General features: G+C 46.8%; 1 protein-coding gene across 3 annotated transcripts in view; it reads right to left on the bottom strand.

Annotated features, from left to right (window-relative positions):
• Nucleotides 1-22,182, bottom strand: part of RBMS2 (RNA binding motif single stranded interacting protein 2) — a 99,235-nt gene that overhangs the window by 42,248 nt on the left and 34,805 nt on the right. For 2 of the 3 annotated variants that reach the window (XM_029594822.1, XM_029594824.1), the window contains exon 2: nucleotides 4,972-5,129. In XM_029594822.1, coding sequence (XP_029450682.1) covers nucleotides 4,972-5,129 — 158 coding nt within the window. The remainder of the gene's footprint in view (nucleotides 1-4,971; nucleotides 5,130-22,182) is intronic. The other variant, XM_029594823.1, reaches the window with a different exon arrangement.

The following is a 22,182-nucleotide window of genomic DNA, read 5'->3' as shown; positions in this document are numbered from 1 at the left end:
AGGTTTTAAGCCAATAACCCCAAAAAGAAGAAACAGACAGCACCACCTGGTGTAACTAAAGAAAACTTGCACAGGGAGGGCAGAACGCAGAATCCTGCACGTAAAATGTGATGATCTATCATGGCACAGAGGCAGCTTTTTCATTTAGGGGAGGGTGGGAGGGGGTAGCACGCCTTCCCCCACCCTGCTTAACAGCAAGTCATGCACCACTGTTTCAAGTTCAGGCATTTTGCTCCCAGTAAGGTCTGTGTGATACTAAATCTGTTTTTAATTTGAACTGGGCTCTGACTCACAACCCCACCTCTCTGCGAAGGAAGTGAGACATCAGGGGATAGAGCCAAAAACTCTCTCTTTATCCTTAGCACTTTTACAAAAGAACAGCAAAAAAAAAGTTCACAATCAGACAGTTATGTAAGATTCCTTCTCAGAGTCTGTGTCGTCAAAACTAGGAAATAAAAGAGCACCACAGTCAAGACTAAATGTCAGAGAACAAACACCGACCCCCTACTCTCACTGCAAGGAATAAAGACCATCCCCAAGCATGTCTATCCCTTCCATCTCACTGCAAGGAATAAACAACATCCTCAGGTGTTGATTTCACTATCCCACAAGCTGCAGGGAACAAAGACATTGCCACCCTGTCTAGATCACTGCATCACATGCCCAGGGCTAGGAGACTGCAGAACTCAGAGCAAATCAGACCCTTAACATTTTTATTTTTTTTTTTATATATGACACCCATGCTTTTCTTTCCTCCCTCACTATACCACATCCCTTAGTCTCAAGTTCCCAAATTCCTACAACCGCTCAGCCCCCACTCTCTCTCTCTGACTCCCTACCTCATCCCCCATTTCCAGCACCTCCCCTATTCCACCTTCTTCCCTCCCAAATCCCTGATTTGCCAGCAAAAAGCTGCTGCTCCGGCCTCCCGAGGGCCCCTCTTTCTTTCTTCCGGCCTAGTTAACTGAAGAGAGGGATGGTGGCCTGCTGCTGCTGCTGGGCTCCCTTCCCTCCTATGCAGACCAGAACACTGATCAGTGTGGGAGGGAGAGGAGCCAGAGACAAGAGGAAGGAGTCAGAAGTTCAGGACCACCAACCCTCTTCTCTTCATCTGACCAGGCCATATCTGAGGGTGAAAGTGGTGCCAGCTCGTCTTCTCACCTCAGAGTTTCTAGCGGTGCCATAGCAAGCAGTTTTTTCAGCCCTATCCTACCTGCCTCAGAGGAGAGCAGGTTGGGCAGAGGCCGTAATTTTATTTGGATGTAGGCCGCAATTGGAGGAGGGGGTGGGATTAAAGTCGTTACCCCTGGGGCAGGGCTACCAAGGTGGCAAGGCTCCCCCCCCTCCGCAAATCACAGGGCCTGCGGCAGTCATTCCAGTTCACGTCTTCCCCTTCTCCCAGAGACAACCCTGCACACACTACAGGGATTAAAGACTATCCCCAGGCATTTCTGTCTCTTCTATCTCACCGTATCACGCTGCCTTTAAGTGTATTTCTTTAGATTTAGGGGGGGGGGGGGAACAAACCCCAGAATATTGATCTTTTGCTCTGGTTTCTGGTGATCAGAGACAATTGCAGGTTGCTCCTTTAAGGCTGCGTCCCTTCTTTCCTCATTGTTCCTCGACAAGATCTATTTTAAGAACAACCTAAGCTGTTGATTTTTCCATTTTCACGCTGAAGCGCACCTGATGACGTCACTTGGCACCACAGGCTCGCCTGCCGAGCAGCTTTCCCAGCCATGGCTGCATTGCTGGGAAGAAACACACACACACACACACACACACACACAGAGCACCCAGAAGCCCTGAGGCCCTAAGGCGGGGCCTGTTAAATACAGGCCTCATCATCTTCTCAACCTACACACAAGCTCCCTGGCAGCATGCTACACTGGCTCTGTCTTCTGCCGAGACCCTGCTGCCTGCACTCTCACCCTATGCAAGGCCTCCTCTCTTTCTGCCCAAACACTCACTTCAAGTCCTTTTAATTTCTCCCTGTTCCCTGCACTCCGGAATGCCTCCTCTTTGCTTTTAAAACTGTCTGACTGTGCCTCCTCTCCTCCTTCCACAGTCTGTTTGCCTATCTCCATCTCTCTCTTTCCAGATAGCCACCCCCTTGCATCCCTTCCTCCCTAAATGACCTCCCCAGGGCATATGTGACCAACTGGCCTTTTAAATCCTAGCGCACAGAATTCTGGGATTTGGAGTCCATTTACTGTTAAGAAAAAAGAGTGTTCATTTATTACTTCTTTGAAACACTGAATTCCTAAGACTCCAGGCAATATACATATTAAGAGACAAGTAAAAATAAAAAAATTAAAAAAACCCACACACAATTCCTCACAATATCACAAATCAATTAAAAAAAAAAAAAAAAAAAAGACTCCCCTTCCCTCATTATCCTGTGCCCACCCACCCTTCCAAAACTCACCTAACTGCTTACAGATATGTCAAGCCTTCGCTTTTCTGCACCTCTCACACCAATGCCCCATCTTCCTCTTCTGAAAAACTAGGTCCCCTCCTTCCCACACATTCATAGTCCCTCTCCAGCCTACCCTGCAAGAAGTCGCACCTCCCCCCACCAAAGGTTGCCAATTATGAGGTGTTTGCAGCTCAGGACAACAGGCATGGGTCACTGGGACCAAAACTGGCATAGGTAGCCAGCCAATGACCACAAAATTTGACCTAGACACAAGTTTTCATTGGTGAGAAACTAAAAAAAAAAAAAAAAAAAGAGCAGCAAGCTTTAGAGCCACTGCGGCAGAAATTCAATGGCCTGGAAAAATTGATGGAGTAGAGGACTAGCCTAGTGGTTAGAGCAGCAGGCTACAAAACCAGGGAAGCCAGGGTTCAAACCCTGCTGATGCTCCTTGGGCAAGTCACTTCATCCTCCACTGCCTCAGGTACAAACTTAGGATGCAACCCTAGCGCACAGATTTACATGAGGTTGGGTGCACGTTCTGGACGTGCTACACTAGCACCTGATGCAGTAGGTGTAGCCGATAGCCTCATCGACGTGGAACTTACATGTGATGGGCGCTATTAGCTAATACACCCATCCCCCGTAGTAGGAAAGCGCTGGGTGCCCAAAGTGCACTTTTTAACGTAGTGGCTTAAAGTTAATGAACGAGTCAAGAGCTCATGAGAAATTAAAAAAAAAATACTGTCCTCTCTGGTTCCTCCTACCTAGTATCGTTGTGACACTTAAATTTTATTGCTTGCGGAGTTGAAAAATAAATGTATAGTGGCTTGATTTAAAAAAAAAAAAAAATCCTTCTAGACGCACAATTTAGACACCCATAGCAAGGGGCGCTTAGCTATGGGCGTCCTCAGCAACCTCAGCGAAATCGCCCTGAAGCGGGATAAAAACGGACACTCATATTGAACGCCCGATGTATTTGAGCGCCAGGGACGCACAGTTCTCCCCTAGCATTTTCTCTTTTTTTTTTTTTTTTTTACACAGCCCCTTCTTTAAATTCTGCATCGGGCGCCCAGGGGATGTGGCTGCGCGCACGTTCGGAAAACGCGCTTCTTATTGCATCGGCCCCTTAAGATTGCAAACCCTCTTGGGACAGGGAAATACCTGAATGTAACTCACCTTGAGCTACCAAACGATAAGGCGTACATTCATCAGACCCCTGGTTTTCAATTTCAAGTTTGAGAGAGAGTTTAGCTTAAGAAAATATAGGGTCGGATGGGTACAGACACACGTCACACAGTGCAAGCACGCTGCGCTTGGTAACAGCTCTTTCTGCTCTCCTTTGGGCAGGATTTCCTCCCTATGAGTAACAAAAACAGTACCAGAGGAAATCCGATAGGGTCAAAATCCAGCAAAAACCTCCCTCCTTCTCTCCCCCGGGACAGCAGGCTGCGCCTGACAGGGTGGTGTGGCGAGGTAAGGAAGAAGGAGAAAGAAGGGGGTGTGAGGGAGAGCGGGAGGAGGAAACAGAGGGTGTGTGTGTGTGTGTGTGGGACGGGCTACTGCACAGCTCTTACAGTAATATCTATCCAAAATTAAAATAGTGTCTTTTAGCAGTGACACAATGGTTAGAGGCAGGAGAAGGGAGCCTAGCACAGGGAGGGAGGTGGGGGGGGGAGGGGCAAGACCCTCCTTTTTCCTGCTCCCACCATGCGCAGGTCGAGCGTGTGAGAGCTCAGGAGATTTCTGCTGCATTCCTGGCAGGGGTAACGCTAGGTTAGAGCCAGCACAGAGCTCTTCCCCTGCCTGGCCTCTCACAGCCAGCCTTCGGCCCCAGGAAGATTTGGAGAGGATAGAGGAGGAGGGAAGGGGGGCGGGGGGTGTGTGTGTGTGTGTGCAGCCATGCTCTGCGAGTCTGTGCAGTTATACATTAAACTCCCATGTCGCAAAAAAAAAAAAAAAAAAAAGCGTCCAGTCAGCAAAGTCGTTTCCTAGAAATGGATACTCAGCGGACACCAAAGCCACTAATCCTTTTCTCCCCTTTCCCCCTGTTCTCTCCACTTTCATTTCCACGCTCCCCCCCACCGGGGGGAGAAATAAAATAATCTGTTCATATTTTGTGTGGCCTGCACCGGCTCTCACAGTTAAAAGGGAGCTTGGTATGCCTCAGAGCCGCAGCTACACAGCAAGGGGGAGGGGGGGGGGACACATCTACAAATCCCCAATGCTTGATACATTCAGATGAACAGTTTATCACAGAATGGGGGAGGAGCTGCTCACGGATGCTGGTCCCTGCACGTGTGGTGGCTGAATATAGGCGGGGGGGGGGGGGGGAAGAGAGCGCATTTCCAGGACACGTCCACGGAGATCCAAACCACGCATGGCACGTGAGCACCTCAACTTTCACACCAGTCCAAGGAAGCAGCCTGGGCTTCACACGGAAAGGAAACAGATCAGCCGAGAGCCCGTTACCTCCGCAGGAAGTCCCCCAGAGTCAAACACCAGCTGAGCACATCCAGGCAACCTAAACCAAAAGGAAGAGTAAGAGTGCTTACGGTTGGCAGAGTTTGACAAGGTCCTGGTCTGTGGTGCCTGGATGCAGCCCCCGGATGTACAGGTTAGTTTTGCTCAGCTGTTCCCCCCCTCCGCCTCCTCCACTGCTGCTGCTTGGGCTTGGTGGAGCCATGTGCTGAGCTGTCGATACATAAGGCTGCTGGAGACACAAAACAAATAGGAGAAATCCCATTACTTCCATGAATAGGATCGTCTTTGAGCTCCAAAAAGGTCAGAGAGTCACACACACACACACACACAAGGGTCCCACACTCCCCAGTACTCCAATCATATATGAAGACCCTACACTTCCCACAGGGCTCCCCCTGTGCTACAGCCATACATGAGGCTCCCATATTTCCTGTGGTGTTTTCCAAAAAGCCACTTTTTTTTTTTTTTTTTTATAAATAACCTGGCGCTGCTACAGACATGCAGCCACCTCCAAGTTAGGTGGCATGACGGTACTTCCCTTGTAATGAAAAGCAAAACTAGAAACCATAGAAGCAGTAAAGGACACATCAGGAACACTGGTAAACTGTGGCGAGATGGAAAATCTTTACTCCGATGGGGCAGGGTACTATCAGGCACACCCAAAGGAAAGGGAAAAAGTGAATTTATTAGGAAACATGCAGACATGTATTTGTATGCAATAAGTGATATGCTGCTTGGGTAGAAGTGCCTGGCAGAGGCTCAGATTCAGGCCCTGCTCCTTACAAAGTCACCGGTTCCTCTCTCCTTCACTCCCACAGCCTTTTTCAAACTCAGATTCTTGGAAAGTACCAATCCTGAAATTCCTGGTAAACCAGCGCCATGGTAGGGAGGTAGGGGAGGGTGGTGGGCAGGATCTGCTTCCCAGAGGAAGCCAGACTCCCCCCACCCCCAGGAGGAGAGGAAAGGCAAGGCAAGCCAGACCCGGCACACTGCCGGCACGGCCCCAGTTCACAAAACAGAAATGAAATTTGATTTCCTTTAACTGCAAACGCATATGAAACTGGGATAGTAACTGCTGACAGCTCCTTAAATATTCCGGCAGCCCTGCAATTATTTGAAAACAGACATGCTTTATGTAACATGCAGTTATAACAGTTAGCATTTGATGTCATTTTTAACTGCACCATATCTGATACTGTATGGTAAAATTGTATTTATTTTTAACAGCAATCAAGTTTTAGTTCATTTACATCCATATGAAAATTTGGGTAAATCAGATCAATGGGATGTAGATGTAGATATGTGTATGTGTGTGTATGTCAAAACAGTGACTCTAGCTCTTTCCAATGACAGCTCTATTGACTTCACATATGGGTCTTCTAAACTATCTGTATATAAGTTGTAATCTCCCAGTTCTTTGTTAATTTTCTCCAAGTTCATCCCCCTGTTCTATGTAAGACATTATAAGCTATGCGTTATATTGTCATTGTAATTGTTGAAATGTGAACCGAAGTGATTAGTAACATTGTTACCTGAACTGCGGTATATAAAACTGTTAAATAAATAAATAAATGTGTGTGTGTGTGTGTGTGTGTGTGTGAGAGAGAGTAGCTTGCACTGCCCTTGCCTGTGTTGTACCCGTGTGTGTGTGTGTGTGTGAGTAGCTTGCACTGCTCCTGCCTGTGTTGTGTGTGTGTGTGTCTTGCATTGCTCCTGCCTGTGTTGTACCTGTCGTGTGTGTGTGTAGCTTGCATTGCTCCTGCCTGTGTTGTACCTGTCGTGTGTGTGTGTGTGTGTGTGTGTGTGTAGCTTGCATTGCTCCTGCCTGTGTTGTACCTGTCGTGTGTGGGTGTGTGTGTAAAAAGGAAAGGTTCCCCCCCCCCCCTTTGGGGTTAATCCATTCTTGCTCACTGCACTGACAGGTGTCTTTGTTCCACATTCACCTGGACAGCTGTTTTGCACACACTGGAGTTGCCCTGGGCTCTGTGACTTTGTTCCAAAGAGCAACAGAACCAGGGCAATTAGCCAAACACCAATTGCAGGAAGCCAAGCTGTTACTGTCTCCTTTTGTAGGCACCTCTGGATACAGTTCCATCTCTACGCCTGGTGGGACTGCCAAGGACTCACAGACCACTATTACACCGGCAGGAAGAGGAATGCCACCAAAATACAGCCCTACGCCGTAGTTTGCATGAGCAGGAAAACTCTTCTCCAGCATCAGCGATACCACAGGACTCTGCTCCAACTGAACACACTCAAAGAAATTCCCATGCCAGCATCAATACCAGAATGTGTGGGTCGCCTTTATTCTGCAAGTCAATGTGTCTCTATGTGAACATCCATTTGTGAATGTTACAGGGAAAGGGAAGCCAGGCGGACAGACCCAGTTCAGCTTCAGGGCCCTCTTCTCAATTTAATGTCCTTTATCTTGCAGACAAAAGACAAAACACAGGGCGGGGGTGGGGGTGGGGGGGGAAAGAGATGAGACTGGCTCCAAGGTTAGATAGCCAAGATCGAAGACTCAAGAGGGGACGAGAAGAATGAATGGAGCACCGAAAAAGGGGAGGGAGGACAGGAAAATCAAAACTAAAGTTAGCAACCCTCCCCTCCCCCACTCCCAATTAAAAGGAAAATCACCGAAAAGCACCGAAAAAGGGGAGGGAGGACAGGAAAATCAAAACTAAAGTTAGCAACCCTCCCCTCCCCCACTCCCAATTAAAGGAAGAAGGGAACAGAGAAACTTCTTAGGAATAGCTAAAGATTGGAGTGCCTGTGTCAGAAATGCTGACAGAAGCAGACAGCCCCTCTCTCCACAAAGCACACAAGGTAAGGGGGAAAGGAGTAGCCCACCCCCACAAAACAGAGTCATGCATTAACAGCCCCCAAAACACTGGGTAGAGAGAGGAAAGAGAGAAGGGGGGGGGGGGGAGAGAACAAAATACGCAGGGGCCTCAGGTTCTCAAGCGCAGATCGCAAGCTTGGCCGGCCTGGGAACTGCTATCACAGAGTTCAACACGGGCCCTAGGGCACTGGTACGCTGCCTAGCACAGGTCCCATGCACACTGTGTGCGCCTGTGGCTCTCTCTCCCCTCCCCCCCGGGCCGGCTAGCGTTCATGGACAGGGCCTGTCTTGTTTTGGTTTCAGGGACTGTGCTGACGAGGCAGGCAGACTCCTCCCTGTGCTCTCCTGCTCTGCTACATACCACAGCAGCGGCAGAGTGCTTTCCCCCAGACATAGTGGTGGCCTTTAACTTAAAGCACAGTGTCGCCAGGAGGGTAAAAAAAATTAAAAAAAATACACAAAGGGCCTGGTTTGCTTTACTCTGGGACATGCAGGTAGTGTGATGTGCTTTAACATTTAAAATTCGCCTTTGGTGCTGAAAGTCTGCAGGGTTGGGTTGCATGCGGCTGTTCAGGTAAACATCATGTTACACAACTGATTCCTACAGAGGGAAAATAGCATAGGAAGTTCAGCGTGTGTTCTTTCCTTGACTGATGGCACCACAGAGGCCCATGCCAGCAGTGTGAGCCACATCAAGAAGCTTGACTTCTGTTAAATTAAGATCCCATTTACCAACCACCCAGGGTTAAAAAAAAAAAGAAAGAAATACAACAATCTTGATGGGCACAGAAAGCCTGTGAGGGAGTCAATTGGACCGTTAGATGATCGAGGGGTTAAAGGGACACTTAGAGAAGATAAGGCCATCACGGAAAGATTAAATTATTTCTTTGCTTCGGTGTTTACTGAAGAGGATGTTGGGGAGGTACCCGTACTGGAGAAGGTTTTCATGGGAATGATTCAGATGGACTGAACCAAATCATGGTGAACCTAGAAGATGTGGTAGACCTGATTGACAAACTGAAGAGTAGTAAATCACCTGGACCGGATGGTATACACCCCAGAGTTCTGAAGGAACTAAAAAATGAAATTTCAGACCTATTAGTAAAATCTTGTAACCTATCATTAAAATCATTCATTGTACCTGAAGACTGGAGGATAGCAAATGTAACCCCAATATTTAAAAAGGGCTCCAGGGGTGATCCGGGTAACTACAGACCGGTTAGCCTGACTTCAGTGCCAGGAAAAATAGTGGAAAGTGTTCTAAACATCAAAATCACAGAACATATAGAAAGACATGGTTTAATGGAACAAAGTCAGCATGGCAAGTCTTGCCTCACAAATCTGCTTCACTTTTTTGAAGGAGTTAATAAACATGTGGATAAAGGTGAACCGGTAGATGTAGTGTACTTGGATTTTCAGAAGGCATTTGACAAAGTTCCTCATGAGAGGCTTCTAGGAAAAGTAAAAAGTCATGGGATAGGAGGCGATGTCCTTTCGTGGATTACAAACTGGCTAAAAGACAGGAAACAGAGAGTAGGATTAAATGAACAATTTTCTCAGTGGAAGGGAGTGGGCAGTGGAGTGCCTCAGGGATCTGTATTGGGACCCTTACTTTTCAATATATTTATAAATGATCTGGAAAGAAATACGACAAGTGAGGTAATCAAATTTGCAGATGATACAAAATTGTTCAGAGTAGTTAAATCACAAGCAGATTGTGATAAATTGCAGGAAGACCTTGTGAGACTGGAAAATTGGGCATCAAAATGGCAGATGAAATTTAATGTGGATAACTGCAAGGTGATGCATATAGGGAAAAATAACCCATGCCATAGTTACACAATGTTAGGTTCCATATTAGGTGCTACTACCCAAGAAAGAGATTTAGGTGTCATAGTGGATAACACATTGAAATCGTCGGTTCAGTGTGCTGCGGCAGTCAAAAAAGCAAACAGAATTTTGGGAATTATTAGAAAGGGAATGGTGAATAAAACGGAAAATGTCATAATGCCTCTGTATCGCTCCATGGTGAGACCGCACCTTGAATACTGTGTACAATACTGGTCGCCGCATCTCAAAAAAGATATAATTGCGATGGAGAAGGTACAGAGAAGGGCGACCAAAATGATAAGGGGAATGGAACAGCTCCCCTATGAGGAAAGACTAAAGAGGTTAGGACTTTTCAGCTTGGAGAAGAGACGGCTGAGAGGGGATATGATAGAGGTGTTTAAAATCATGAGAGGTCTAGAACAGGTAGATGTGAATCAGTTATTTACTCTTTCAGATAATAGAAAGACTAGGGGGCACTCCATGAAGTTAGCATGTGGCACATTTAAAACTAATCGGAGAAAATTCTTTTTCACTCAACGCACAATTAAACTCTGGAATTTGTTGCCAGAAGATGTGGTTAGTGCAGTTAGTATAGCTGTGTTTAAAAAAGGATTGGATAAGTTCTTGGAGGAGAAGTCCTTTACCAGCTATTAATTAAGTTGACTTAGAAAATAGCCACTGCTATTACTAGCAACAGTAGCATGGGATAGACTTCATTTTTGGGTACTTGTCAGGTTCTTATGGCCTGGATTGGCCTCTGGGCTTGATGGTCTCTTGGTCTGACCCAGTTTGGCATGTTCTTATGTAATGCCAGCCCTGCCAAGGATCAGCTTTGGACAACAGCCGGCAAATTGAGCTAACACCAGTAGAGAAGGAGACCACCTTTCAGCTCTGTACCACAGCTTCACTCGGCCCAAAAATAAAAGCATTTGTAACCCCACGCCACAGAAACCACTCAGCTAGAGCTCTACCATGAAGAGCCAGCACTCGCAGCAGCAGCAGCAGCAGTCAGCAAGACCTCCCCATATCTGGGACTCTTCTCCCAAGAAACACAAAGCATGAAGTTGCCACCAAAAACAGATAAATAAAAAGTAGCAAAACTGCTAGGGATGAAGGGCAAAGAGAAATGGAAGGAGAACCTGTGAGGGGGCAGGGTAAGCAGAGCCCTCCCTAAGCCTCCTCAGGGCAGGCAGCTCCCAGTCCTAGCCCAAAGCATTCTGGCCTTTCAGTGCCCACCCCCTGCCAGGACCAGCAGGACTACAGATCCCAGAAGGCTCTGGGAATTAAGACAGAGGCGGGAAGCACCAAAATGAAGGCCAGTACCAAGGATCCCAAGTTGTGAAGGGGAAGCCAGAGATCAGCCAGGGCTCTGTGGCACTGCAGCTGGCATGGAAGGGGGAGGGGGGGGGGGGGGGGGGGGAGGCAGACTGAAAGGCTTTTACAGGCCTCGTCTATCAACAGAGCCTCGCTTTCCATGAGCTGATTCTGCTACTTCACCTCCCTGCTCTTAGGCTGCTGCTCAGCTTTCCCAGGGATTTACGGCAGAATAAGAAGGCTCAGGGAGGCTCATCAGCCGGACAGCATTTCCAAAAAGGTACGTCCCAGCTACCTATGCAATGTTCTACTGTTTACACCTCTTTAAATCAGGGGAGTGCAATGCGGGACAGCCCCCAGAGGTGATGTGAATGACCCTGAAGGGAGGTACGCATTGCTGGCTGATTTGAGAGAGGGGAAAAAAAATGGCTGCACTCTCCAGTCTTGGAATAGTGGGGGCACTGCAAGCTCAGGGATGGTGGGAGCGTAGTGCAGTCGTCATAAGCATGCCAAGGCTTAACCATACATCTCTTTCAGCGGGCCTGGACGTGGGAGGAGCTGTCACTCAGGGGGCGGCCCCCCCGGGAGAAGTTCCTGCTGCCACAGGACCCCTAACCAAGGAGAGAGGGATAGCAGCTGCTGCCTGCCCAGCAGAACACAAATGGGAAGGTAGGGGAGGGGAATAGGCAGAGAGGCTAGAGAAGGGAGAATGAAAGCAAAAAGGGTAAAAAAGTTAAATAAGCAAAGCAAAACAAAACAAAACAAAAAAGAAAATTTAAAAATAAAAACTAGCAAATTAAGAAAAAAAAAAAAAAGGTAAAATGGTAAAAAAAGAAAAAAAAAAACTGAGTAGGACAGTTTGTCCTAGATCCTACAAAAAAAAAAAAAAAAGAAAGAAAAGTACCAGACAAAAAAATGTTTATTTTGAAAAATGTTCCACGTCTTAGTGTTTTCTATGGTGTGCGGCCTCTACCTGTGTCCATGTTTGGGTGTGCTTGCTCCTTTCAGTAATGTGAAGAGAACACGGCAGGCCGAGGAGTGGCTAGGGTCTTAAAAGACTCAGGATTCAGCTACCCCCCACCCTGACATTTTGATAATTAACTCAACAGTGATGATCAGCCTACTCCCTCCCCTTCCCAAGAACAACCCTGTAAAACACCTTACTGCCAGATTCAAAGCACCAGCAATCCTATGCATGAAAACACAGCACTGCAGATACCACACTAAGCCCTAGAACACCAATGCGCCTCCTACTGGAAAAGCAAAACAAGTCAAAGTCTTAAGCTTCCTATGCAGAAATTACACCCCAGCAGAATCCCTAACTTTGGCCACACATGCAGAACACAGATAGACCCTCACCTAATGGAGAAATGCCCACTTACAAATTAGAAATGTACAGACAAACACTGAAATGGAAATCTTGAGCCTGCATATAGTGCCACACTGGAGAAAGAGAAAGATATACATTTCCTCCTATCCTAGGCAAAATAAAAAAGTTTCTCTACCTTTGCTGTCTGGGCATTTTATCTTCCTGATTGTGTTGGTCCCAATCTCTCTTTTCCGCTTTCCTCTTCTCCAGGGTCACTTCCATTTTCTGTTTCTTTTTTCTCATCCTGTCATCGTCACTTCCTCCTCTACCTCTCCGACACGGACCTTTCTTTCCTCTCTTCATTTCTCTTTTCTGACTCTACCCCAATCATGGCTAGATTTCATTCGTCCTCTTTCACCTCGCCTACCTACTAGCTTTCCAGCTCCCAATCCTTTCTCAGGTCATCTCTCTGCTCCTCCTCCCTAGTCCCACCATTCTCAGCCCATTTCCCCTGTCTTTCCCCCACTCTCGATTCCCATTTCTATCCTTTGTACTCACCTTCCCCAGCCCTCAACTATTATTCTTTGCCTCTCATCCACTCACTTGCCTCAGTTTTTCTCAATCCTTTCCCCTCCTTTCAGAGCCTTTTTACTCTTACTCCCTCCCTAGCTTCTCATCCCCCCCGTTCACCTCCTCCCAAGTCCCATTCCCATTCTCCCTCACAGACCCATCATTTTTTTGCCTCTGTCTCTCGCCCCCTACCCATCTCATTCCATTGCCTTTCAGCTACTCCCCAGCTCTCCAGGACCTTCATGCTATATCTTGACCCTTCCCTTCATCGCACATCTCCCAACCCATCCAAAATACCCACATTCATACCCCTACTCAATTTGGTGAGTTCCTGCTGTCTCTCCCAATCTCTGCTCAAGAAGTACCTGCTCTTCTCCCCCACCCAGTCTCTGAATTTCTGCTCTCCCCCTAATTCTCCTTCGCACATTAAGTTCCAGTTGTCTCTGAAAGCCTGCTCTTCCCACCCAATTTAAGGAGCCCAACATTTTTCTCCCCCTACCCACAAATCTGTTTTTCCCTACTGACTCCTCCCTGCCTGCCCTCTCTCCCATTCCTGAGTCCCCCCCACCCAATCTGGGGGTCCCTACTAACTCCCACCCACACACACTCTCCCCTCCTTCCCAGTGTTTTAGTCCTGACCCTCCCCTCACAAACAGGCCGATACAGTACAGAGCGCACTGTTAGCCGGCATTTGGACATGCGTTTTCGACACGCTAGCTCTACCCCTTATTCAGTAAGGGGTAATAGCGCGTCGAAAACGTGTGTCCAACCCCCCCAAGATTAATAGCGCCTGCAACATGCAAATGCATATTGATGGCCCTATTAGTCATTCCTGCGCGATACAGTAAGTACAATGTGCAGCCAAGCCGCACATTTTACTTTACGAAATTAGCACCTACCCAAAGGTAGGTGTTAATTTCTGCCGGCGCCGGGGAAGTGCACAGAAAAGCAGTAAAAACTGTGCATCCTCCCACTTAATATCATGGCGATATTAAGTCGGAGGTCCCAAAAGTTAAAAGTTAAAAATTAAAAAAATTTTGAAATGGGCCCGCGGCTTGAAAACCGGTTTCCAAACCCGTGGCTGTCAGCGGGCTCGAGAACAGACGCCGGCAAAATTGAGCGTCCAGTTGTCGGCTGTCAAACTCGCCGACAGCCGCCGCTCCTGTCCAAAAAGAGGCGCTAGGGACGCGCTAGTGTCCCTAGCGCCTCTTTTCACCGCGGGCCCTCATTTAAATAAATTAAGTTACTGAATCGCGCGCACAGGAGAGTGGCCTGGGCGCTCGCCCTGCTCTCCCGCGATTTTTACTGTATGGGCCCGAAAGCGTGACGCTTGCTCCTGGCCTGGCACCTGTAAACTCTGAGCTTCTTCCAGCTGTGCACCAGCTCCAATTCCCTTCCTGTTGCACCTCTGTGGTTCATACAGCTGCTTTTGAACCATGCAGCACTCTCATAGCGCCCCGCATGGCTCAAAACAGGGCCGCTCTGTGAGCAGTGGAGGCGCAAGAGGACATGACAAAAGGACCAGCCCGCTCCAGGAAGCAGCCTGGGTCTTACAAATGCCAGGCCAGGACATGGGCAGAGAAAAGAGCAGAAGCAGGAGGGGAGGGAACCGGGACTCAGGGCACGGGTCCTGGGTGCCCACAGCTAAGGAAGCCCCTGAAGAGGAGGGCTCTGTGCCACTGGTTAGTAGCACGGCAACTGGCTCAAGAGTCGATTGTGTATTTGGGTTACATCAACCCAATATGGGGGGCCATGGCCCAAAAGGTTTGCTTACCCCTCTCAGCTAACAACGGGGGAGATTTTAAAAGGCGCGCGGCTCTCGGCGTGCGCACACGGACGCATCGCCGCGCGCATATTATAAAATACGATACCCATGCGCACACGTGCAGCCGATTTTATGTCAGAGCGCGTGTGTGCAGGCGGTTCGCGACTCGCAGGTGCAAGGAGGGGAATTTTTGTGAAAAACGTGCGGTGACACGATCGGGGCTACCCTGGTTCCCTCTCCCCCTACCTATCCCTTCCTCCCTTTTCCCCCCTCTCCTTCCCGACCCCTAATCCTAACCTATCTATCCACGTTTTTTTTTTTTTGTTTTTAAACTTGCTTCATCCTTGGAGTTGAAGTAAGTTGCGCGCGTCGGCCAGCTGCCGGCACACAAATCGCTGGGACAGCGCAAAACGGCACCGTCCCGGCCGGCCCCCACCCCTTTTTGCTCTGCCGGCACTTCTGCGCGTGGCCGGGCCTTTTTGAAAACCGCGCTTGGCCCGGCCACGTGCCAGCGTTTTAAAATCGACCTGAATGAATTACACTGGAAACCCGGATACACCACGGACAATGGAAGAAGCCCTGGACCCATTCAAGTTTCCATCTCTAAAGGCCACTAGTCCACAACAGCCTTGCTCTTATCGGACATGTGTTCCTCGCTAAGTTGCTTTATAAGAACACAAGTCGCTCTTCTAAAACGCTTATGTCTTTTTTCTATTTTTATATACACACGCTCAGAGATCTGGTCTTAGGTGCTCCCAAAATAAAAAAAAAGAAAGGATCTTCAATAAGAGGGAGGCAGGAGCAAAAAAAAATTAGGGGCGGTGACCACCTAGGTTCACACCAGGACACAACACTGCACATCACTGCACTTACACCATATAATTATAGTATTGTTCCAGGTCTCTGGGAGAGGGGGATGGGAGAGCAATTAAGAGCAAAAATCTTTGGGGGATTAAAGCACAAAGGGAGTTTTCTTGAACAGTCAGGCGCTTAAATCTAAAAGTCACAGTAAGCACGCGTGCGCACACACACACACACACACACACCAGGCCATGTCCTACTCATCCCCTCACCCCCTTCCCTGAACAAAAATAAATAAATAAAAACAAAGATTTAGAAAGCAGTTAAAGTAGGTCAAAAAAAAAAAAAAAAAGGAAATATCTGACAAACCTCACACAGAAAACAAAAAAAAGAATGACTCCATTCTGTTATTTCATATCTTAGATTCTCTCCTAGATTTAAACTTCAGGACATACAACATAAAAATGACTAATCATGGCAATAAATTAGTATTAAAAGTCCACGTCAGCTAGATATTTTTTTTTTCTGGCTTGTATAAATTTTGCCCCAGAGAGCTGCATGCGTAAAAGCCCCACATTAAAAAAAATAAAATCAAGAAATTGTGCCCGACAGAGTGAGAGGGAACTTTTAAATGCAAAAATAAGACTCCACGGAGAGGAGCGGCTTGGCTCTCTTTGGAAGAAGACACAAAGTAGTAAAAATGCCTTTGTAACTGTAACGGACTCCGTGCCAGGGAGTTAGTTACTTTCTTTCAATTATCTGCGGGTGCTTTCTTCAGAGGTCCCGGCAGAACAGAGCTAGCACTCTCCAGGACGGCGGGGTGATCCTTCGGCTGGGGTTCAAACCGGAAACTCCGACCACGTTAAGTAAGCCCCTGCGAGGCGAGGAGACGCAGGGATGCGAAGGGGGTACTCGCGTACCTCAAAAGGCAATAAAGAATATCCAGGACCCAGCTTTCCCTGAAAGGAAGGCCTAGAATGGGGGGGGTGTTCACAGCGCAGAGTACCAAAAGGGGGTAAGAGTCCAAGGAGTAACATTAGGAGAATATTGATGCCCACAAGATGGAGCTGGATTCATAGAACGGCCTCCCGGGGGGAGGTGGTGGGGAGGGGGGACAAAAATGCCAAGAGAATTCGGGAAAGCTGGAAGGGAACTACTTTCCCACAGTGCTACCAGACACGTGCGGCGCTGTACAGATGCGCGTGCCCGGGCTCTACCTTCACATCCCTGCGCCTTGTCACTGCCTCCTGCTTAGAAGCCTTAGTTCAACTGCACCCTTCAAATCTGTTCAAAATTCAGCTCCGATGTTATCACCACGGGACCCATCTTCTCAAGTCACCGCATTGGCTCCCTATCCGCTTCCACGCAGATTCAAGCTTCTCCTGCTCACCTACGAGAGCCTTCACTCTGCAGCTTCTCCTCCCCACCCCCTACCTCACAACCTTCTTTTTTTTTTATTTTTGATTTAAATTCTGATTTTCCACGCTTCAAAGTGGATTACATTCATGGCGCACTACTCTTATCTGTGTCCCCTTTTCCTCCATCACCAGTGCCAGGCACTTTCCTTTTTGGCGAATGCCTGGAACAGCCTTCCTGAGCTGGGTGCGGCATGCTGTCTTCTCTGGCCATAGTCAAATCCCGCCTAAAATCTGCTTTTAAATCTGGAACCCGCCTCTCCCTAATCGCAGCCTTGCTGATTCGAGTCATGTTTTCTGTAATAAATAACTTTACTGAAGCCTCTTATTTAGCCTGCCCGCGTGTCTTGATTGGAATGTAAGTGCCACATAGCCAGGAGCTATATTCTGTGGTATTAAACATGGCGCAGACTGTGTGACAACAGATAAAGCCTAGAACATACAGCCCATCAGCATCTCCTGGTCAGCTTCACAGTCCCTCCTCCCTCAGAGACTCCCAGTCCTTGTCCCATGCTTTCCTGAATTCAGGTATTTTAGTTATTTAAACATTTTATAGCCCGTCGTTCCACGTGTAGATCACAACGGCTTACAAAGTGATGTTCATAATTTTAACTCAACCAACAAATGAAGACTGGAATGGTTACAGAGGAGGTATTCATAGTCGGGCATTGATATCAATCAAGAGAAATTTTCTAGTACATATTAAAGATGATCTGGTACATAAGGCAAAGAGTACAGGTAATTAAAACGAAGGGATAGCTTTCACGCCTTAGTCAGCAAGTTGTTTCGAGAATCTTGCATTCTCTCATTTGATTTCTACTTCATGATTCAATTATTATTTTTGTCCTTGTTTTTGTGGTTCTGTATATTCTGATGTTTTTAACTTAAATTATGTGTGTTTTTGAATAGCCATGTTTTTAGTTCACATTTAAATCTTTTTCTGTCTGGTAAGATACTGTTCCTGTCTCCACTGGGAGGCCATTCCATGCATCCACCGTCTCTGTAAAGAAATATTTCCTTAGATTACTCCTCAGCCTATCCCCTTTCACCCTCATCCCATGACCCCTTGTTGCAGATCATCTTTTCCGTTGAAAGAGGCTCACCTCCTGTGTATTTATTCCTTGGAGGTATTTATTTTATTTAAAAAAAATCTATTACCCACTCATATACACAGCTCATGGTAGGGTACAAACTGAAACATACATAAAAATATTTTTAAAAACCCCATAAGACAGATAACATAAAATCTCATGTTAAACAGCACAAATGAGCAACAAATCTAAAAATGATCAAAACATACAGTGCATTCAGAAAGTATTCAGACCCCTTTCACTTTTTCCACGTTTTGTTACGTTACAGCCTTATTCTAAAATGGGTAATATGGATTTTTTCCCTCCTCAGTCTACACACAATAAACCCATAAGGACAAAGCAAAATCAGGTTTGTAGAAATAAATCTAAAAAAAACCAAACCCTAGAATATCACATTTACCTAAGTATTCAGACCCTTTGCTATGACACTCAGAGTTGAGCTCAGATGCATCCTGTTTCCATTGATCATCCTTGCAATGTTTCTCCAACTTGATTGGCATCCACCTATGGTAAACTCAATTGATTGGACGTGATTTAGCAAGGCAAAAATCTGTCTATATAAAAGGTCCCACAGTTGACAGTTCATGTCAGAGCAAAATCAAAGCCATGAAGTCGAAGGAATTGTCTGTAGACCTCTGGGACAGGATTGTGTTGAAGCACAGATTCGGGGGAAGGGGGACAAAAAAAAAAACTGCTGCAGTATTGAGGATCCCGAAGAACACAGTGGCCTCCATCATTATTAAATGGAAGGTCAGAACCACCAGGACTCTTCTTAGAGCTGGCCACCCGCCCAAACTAAGCTGTCCGGGGAGAAGGGCCTTGGGTCAGGGAGACGAGCAAGAACCTGATGGTCACGGTGATAGAGCTCCAGAGTTCCGCTGTGGAAATGGGAGAACCATCCAGAAAGACAACCATCTCTGCAGCACTCCACCTTTATGGTAGAGTGGCCAGACGGAAGCCACTCCTCTGTAAAAGGCACATGACAGCCCGCCTGGAGTTTGCCAAAAGGCACTTAAAGGACTCTCAAAGAATGAGAAGCAAGATTCTCTGGTCTGATGAAACCAAGATTGGCCTGAATGCCAAGTGTCACGTCTAGATGAAACCAGGCACTGCTCATCACCTGGCAATTTCTATCCCTGCGATGAAGCATGGTGGTGGCAGCATCATGCTGTGGGGATGTTTTTCAAATGCAGGAACTGGAAAACTAATCAGGATCAAGGGAAAGATGAATAGAGCAGAGACCCTTGTTGAAAACCTGTTCCAGAGCACTCTGGACCTCAAACTGAGGCAACAATTCACCTTCCAACAGGACAAAGACTCTAAGCACACGGCCAAGACAATGCAGGACTGGCTTCGGGCAAGTCTGCGAATGTCCTTGAGCGACCCAACCAGAGCCTTGACTTAAACCCGATCGAACATAAATGGAGAGACCTGAAAATAACTGTACATTGACGCGCCCCATCCGACCTGACAGAGCGTGAGAGGATCTGCAGAGAAGAATGGGAGAAAATCCCCAAATCCAGGTGTGCAAAGATTGTAGCGTCATACCCAAGAAGACCCGAGGCTGTAATCGCTGCAAAAGATGCCTCAACAAAGTGCTGAGTAAAGGGTCTGAATACTTATGTAAATGTGTTATTTCAGGGTTTTTTGGGGTTTTTTTTAAATTAATTTGCACACATTTCCACAAACCTGATTTTGCTTTGTCATTATGGGATATTGTGTGTAGATTGAAGAGGGAAAAAATGCATATTATCCATTTTAGAAGAAGGCTGTAACGCAACAAAATGTGGAAAAAGTGAAGGTGGTCTGAATACTTTCTGAATGCACTGTATACCATGCCAGGTATTTAAATGTCTATCATATCTCTCCTTTCCCTCCTTTCCTCCAGGGTATGCATATTTATATCTTTATAATGAAGACTGCTGACTATTTTAGTAGCTGCTCTCTGCACAGAGTATTTGGTTTATACCCTTTTGAACATACAGTCACCAGAACTGTACACAGTACTTCAAATGAGGTCTCACCAGGAACTTATACCGAGGCAATATTATCTCCCCATTGGCACTCAAGCATGCTTCTGGCTTTTGCCCTCACTTAAACATTATCAGATAGGATCACCCTCAGATCTCGCTCTTATTCTGTGCACAGAATAACTTCATCCCTTATCCTGTACTGCTCCCTTGGGTTTTTAAAATCCAAATGCATGACCCTGCTTTTTTTTTTCTTTTTTTAAGCATTAAATCAAGCTTCACTAGATCTCTCCTCATGTTTTCCACACCTTCCGGGGTGTCAACCCTGTTACAGATTTTGGCATCAACTACAAAAAGGGCATCTCTTACCCAAAAGCCCTTCCTCAATATAGCTTACAAAAACGTTGAACAGAACCAGACTGAGGACCGATCCCTGCTGCACATCACTGGTAATCCTCTTTCCATTTACCACTACTCTAGTCGCCTCCCATCTAGTGATGCTAGGGCCATACCACCGGCACTCAGTTTATGTATAAGTCACCTCTGCAGACGTATGTCAAAGGGCTTTCTGAGATCCAAGTACACTACATCTAGCACTCTCCCCAATCCGACTCTCTGGTCACCAGATCAAAGAACCTGATCAGGTGACCTAACCATGGTAAAAACCATGCTGCCTCGGATCTTGTAATCCACTGGATTCCAGAAACTGCACTATCCTCTGTTTTAGCAGAGATTCCATTAAATTTGCCCATCACCGAGAAATGGGGCCTGGGGGGGTCCTCATCTGCCGTTATTTACCAAGTTTGTGTTTAGGGACATCACAGCCGACATGAACCAGTCAGATCCAAAAGTGCATGTGAAAGTAAATCTGAGCCACTACGCTGAACAGGGCTTCTCCCAGGAATCAGGGGAATGGCAGACAAAACTTTACAGGATTTTAGTAATGGCAGCTTAAAAAAACAACTTTGAACCGATATCGGGCGAGGGTGGGTGTTGCTGCTGGAATATTAAGCAGTACAAAGTGGGAGCAGATTTTTTTTGGAACGACAGAGGAAAATGACCTCAGATAAGCTCTTCAAATGAAATGCATTTGTTATTCTTTTCTTCCCACTCACCACAAATAAAGAGACTATACTTTGTCAAGTCCATGGAAGTTTGGATACATTAAACCTGCCTCTCTTTACCACCATCTGAGAAAACCGTACAGAACCGGAGCAGCTGCTTATACTGAGGAGAAAACAGATGACAGCAGAAAAAAAAATTGTTTACCCACCGTGCAGTTATACTGGTGCACACTACTAAGGATCTATCCCAGCCACAAGCCGTCGAGGCTTGACCACTTGTAGGATGTTACCTCTTATCCAAGTCAGTTTTTTGTTTTACCTGTTGGCTCTCTAGCATCCTATCTGAATGAGTATACAGGATCCCGGACTTAATCCAACACCCTTACCCACAAGCTCTGCAACAATACAAAACATAGTATCTCTGGCACCGTGCCACTCAACACAACCAAGTTCTGCCTTTCCATCCCTGCCACCAGGAATCCTCTCTGCTTCTCCCACCGTTTGTCTCCACCACCTCAATCAGTTGGCGACCGTTCCATGCATCCACCATCCTTTCCACGAAGGAATAACTTCTTAATAGAAAGGCTTGCCCAAAATGGTAGGGAATGCACCTACCCACCCCTCCCTCCCCCTGATCCCCTTTCCAATGTACTTCCCCCCCCCCCCCCCCCCATACTCTCCCCAAACCTCATGGCCAGCGGAGACAGGAATGTTGTTCTCCTCTCCTCTAAGTCATTGGTGAAGCTCCTCTGCCTCCCTGCGGTTTCCTCTCAGACTGTCACAGAGTGTCAGTGAGAAGATACCACGTCTGGACGCGCATGTGTGGAACACACTGTCAGAAAGAGAGAAGTACTGTGTCTGGGTTTGATGGACCCTTGGTCTGACCCAGCATGGCAATTTCTTATTATTTATTATTTAACAGTTTTATATACCGACCTTCATAGTAAATAACCATATCGGATCGGTTTACAATTAACAAGAATAAAAAACTGGGGTAACTATTCAAGTAAACGAAAGATAAACAGTAAGTAGGAATGAGTCAAAAGTTACAATCAACAGGGAAGAGAACTTGGAAGCTTGCAACAAGCTGGAAAGAAGATAAGGCAGGAAATAAATATGAAGTGATGCCATAGGGTGTACGGGTTCTTATGTTCTTATGAGCATGGTGTGTGATAACAGTGCATCCACATGTGTATGTGTAAGAAAGAATATGAGAGTATCAAACCCTTGCGCAGTGCCTAGATAGGTTGTAAATGGTAGCCATTCACCCATTCACTGTGGGAGGGTCTTTCTCTGTCAGGCCCATCGGTG

Source organism: Rhinatrema bivittatum, chromosome 3, assembly GCF_901001135.1.
Source record: "Rhinatrema bivittatum chromosome 3, aRhiBiv1.1, whole genome shotgun sequence".
NCBI lineage: Eukaryota > Metazoa > Chordata > Amphibia > Gymnophiona > Rhinatrematidae > Rhinatrema > Rhinatrema bivittatum.
The sequence above is the reverse complement of the archived record's forward strand: the minus strand, read 5'-3'. Positions and strand labels throughout refer to the sequence as shown.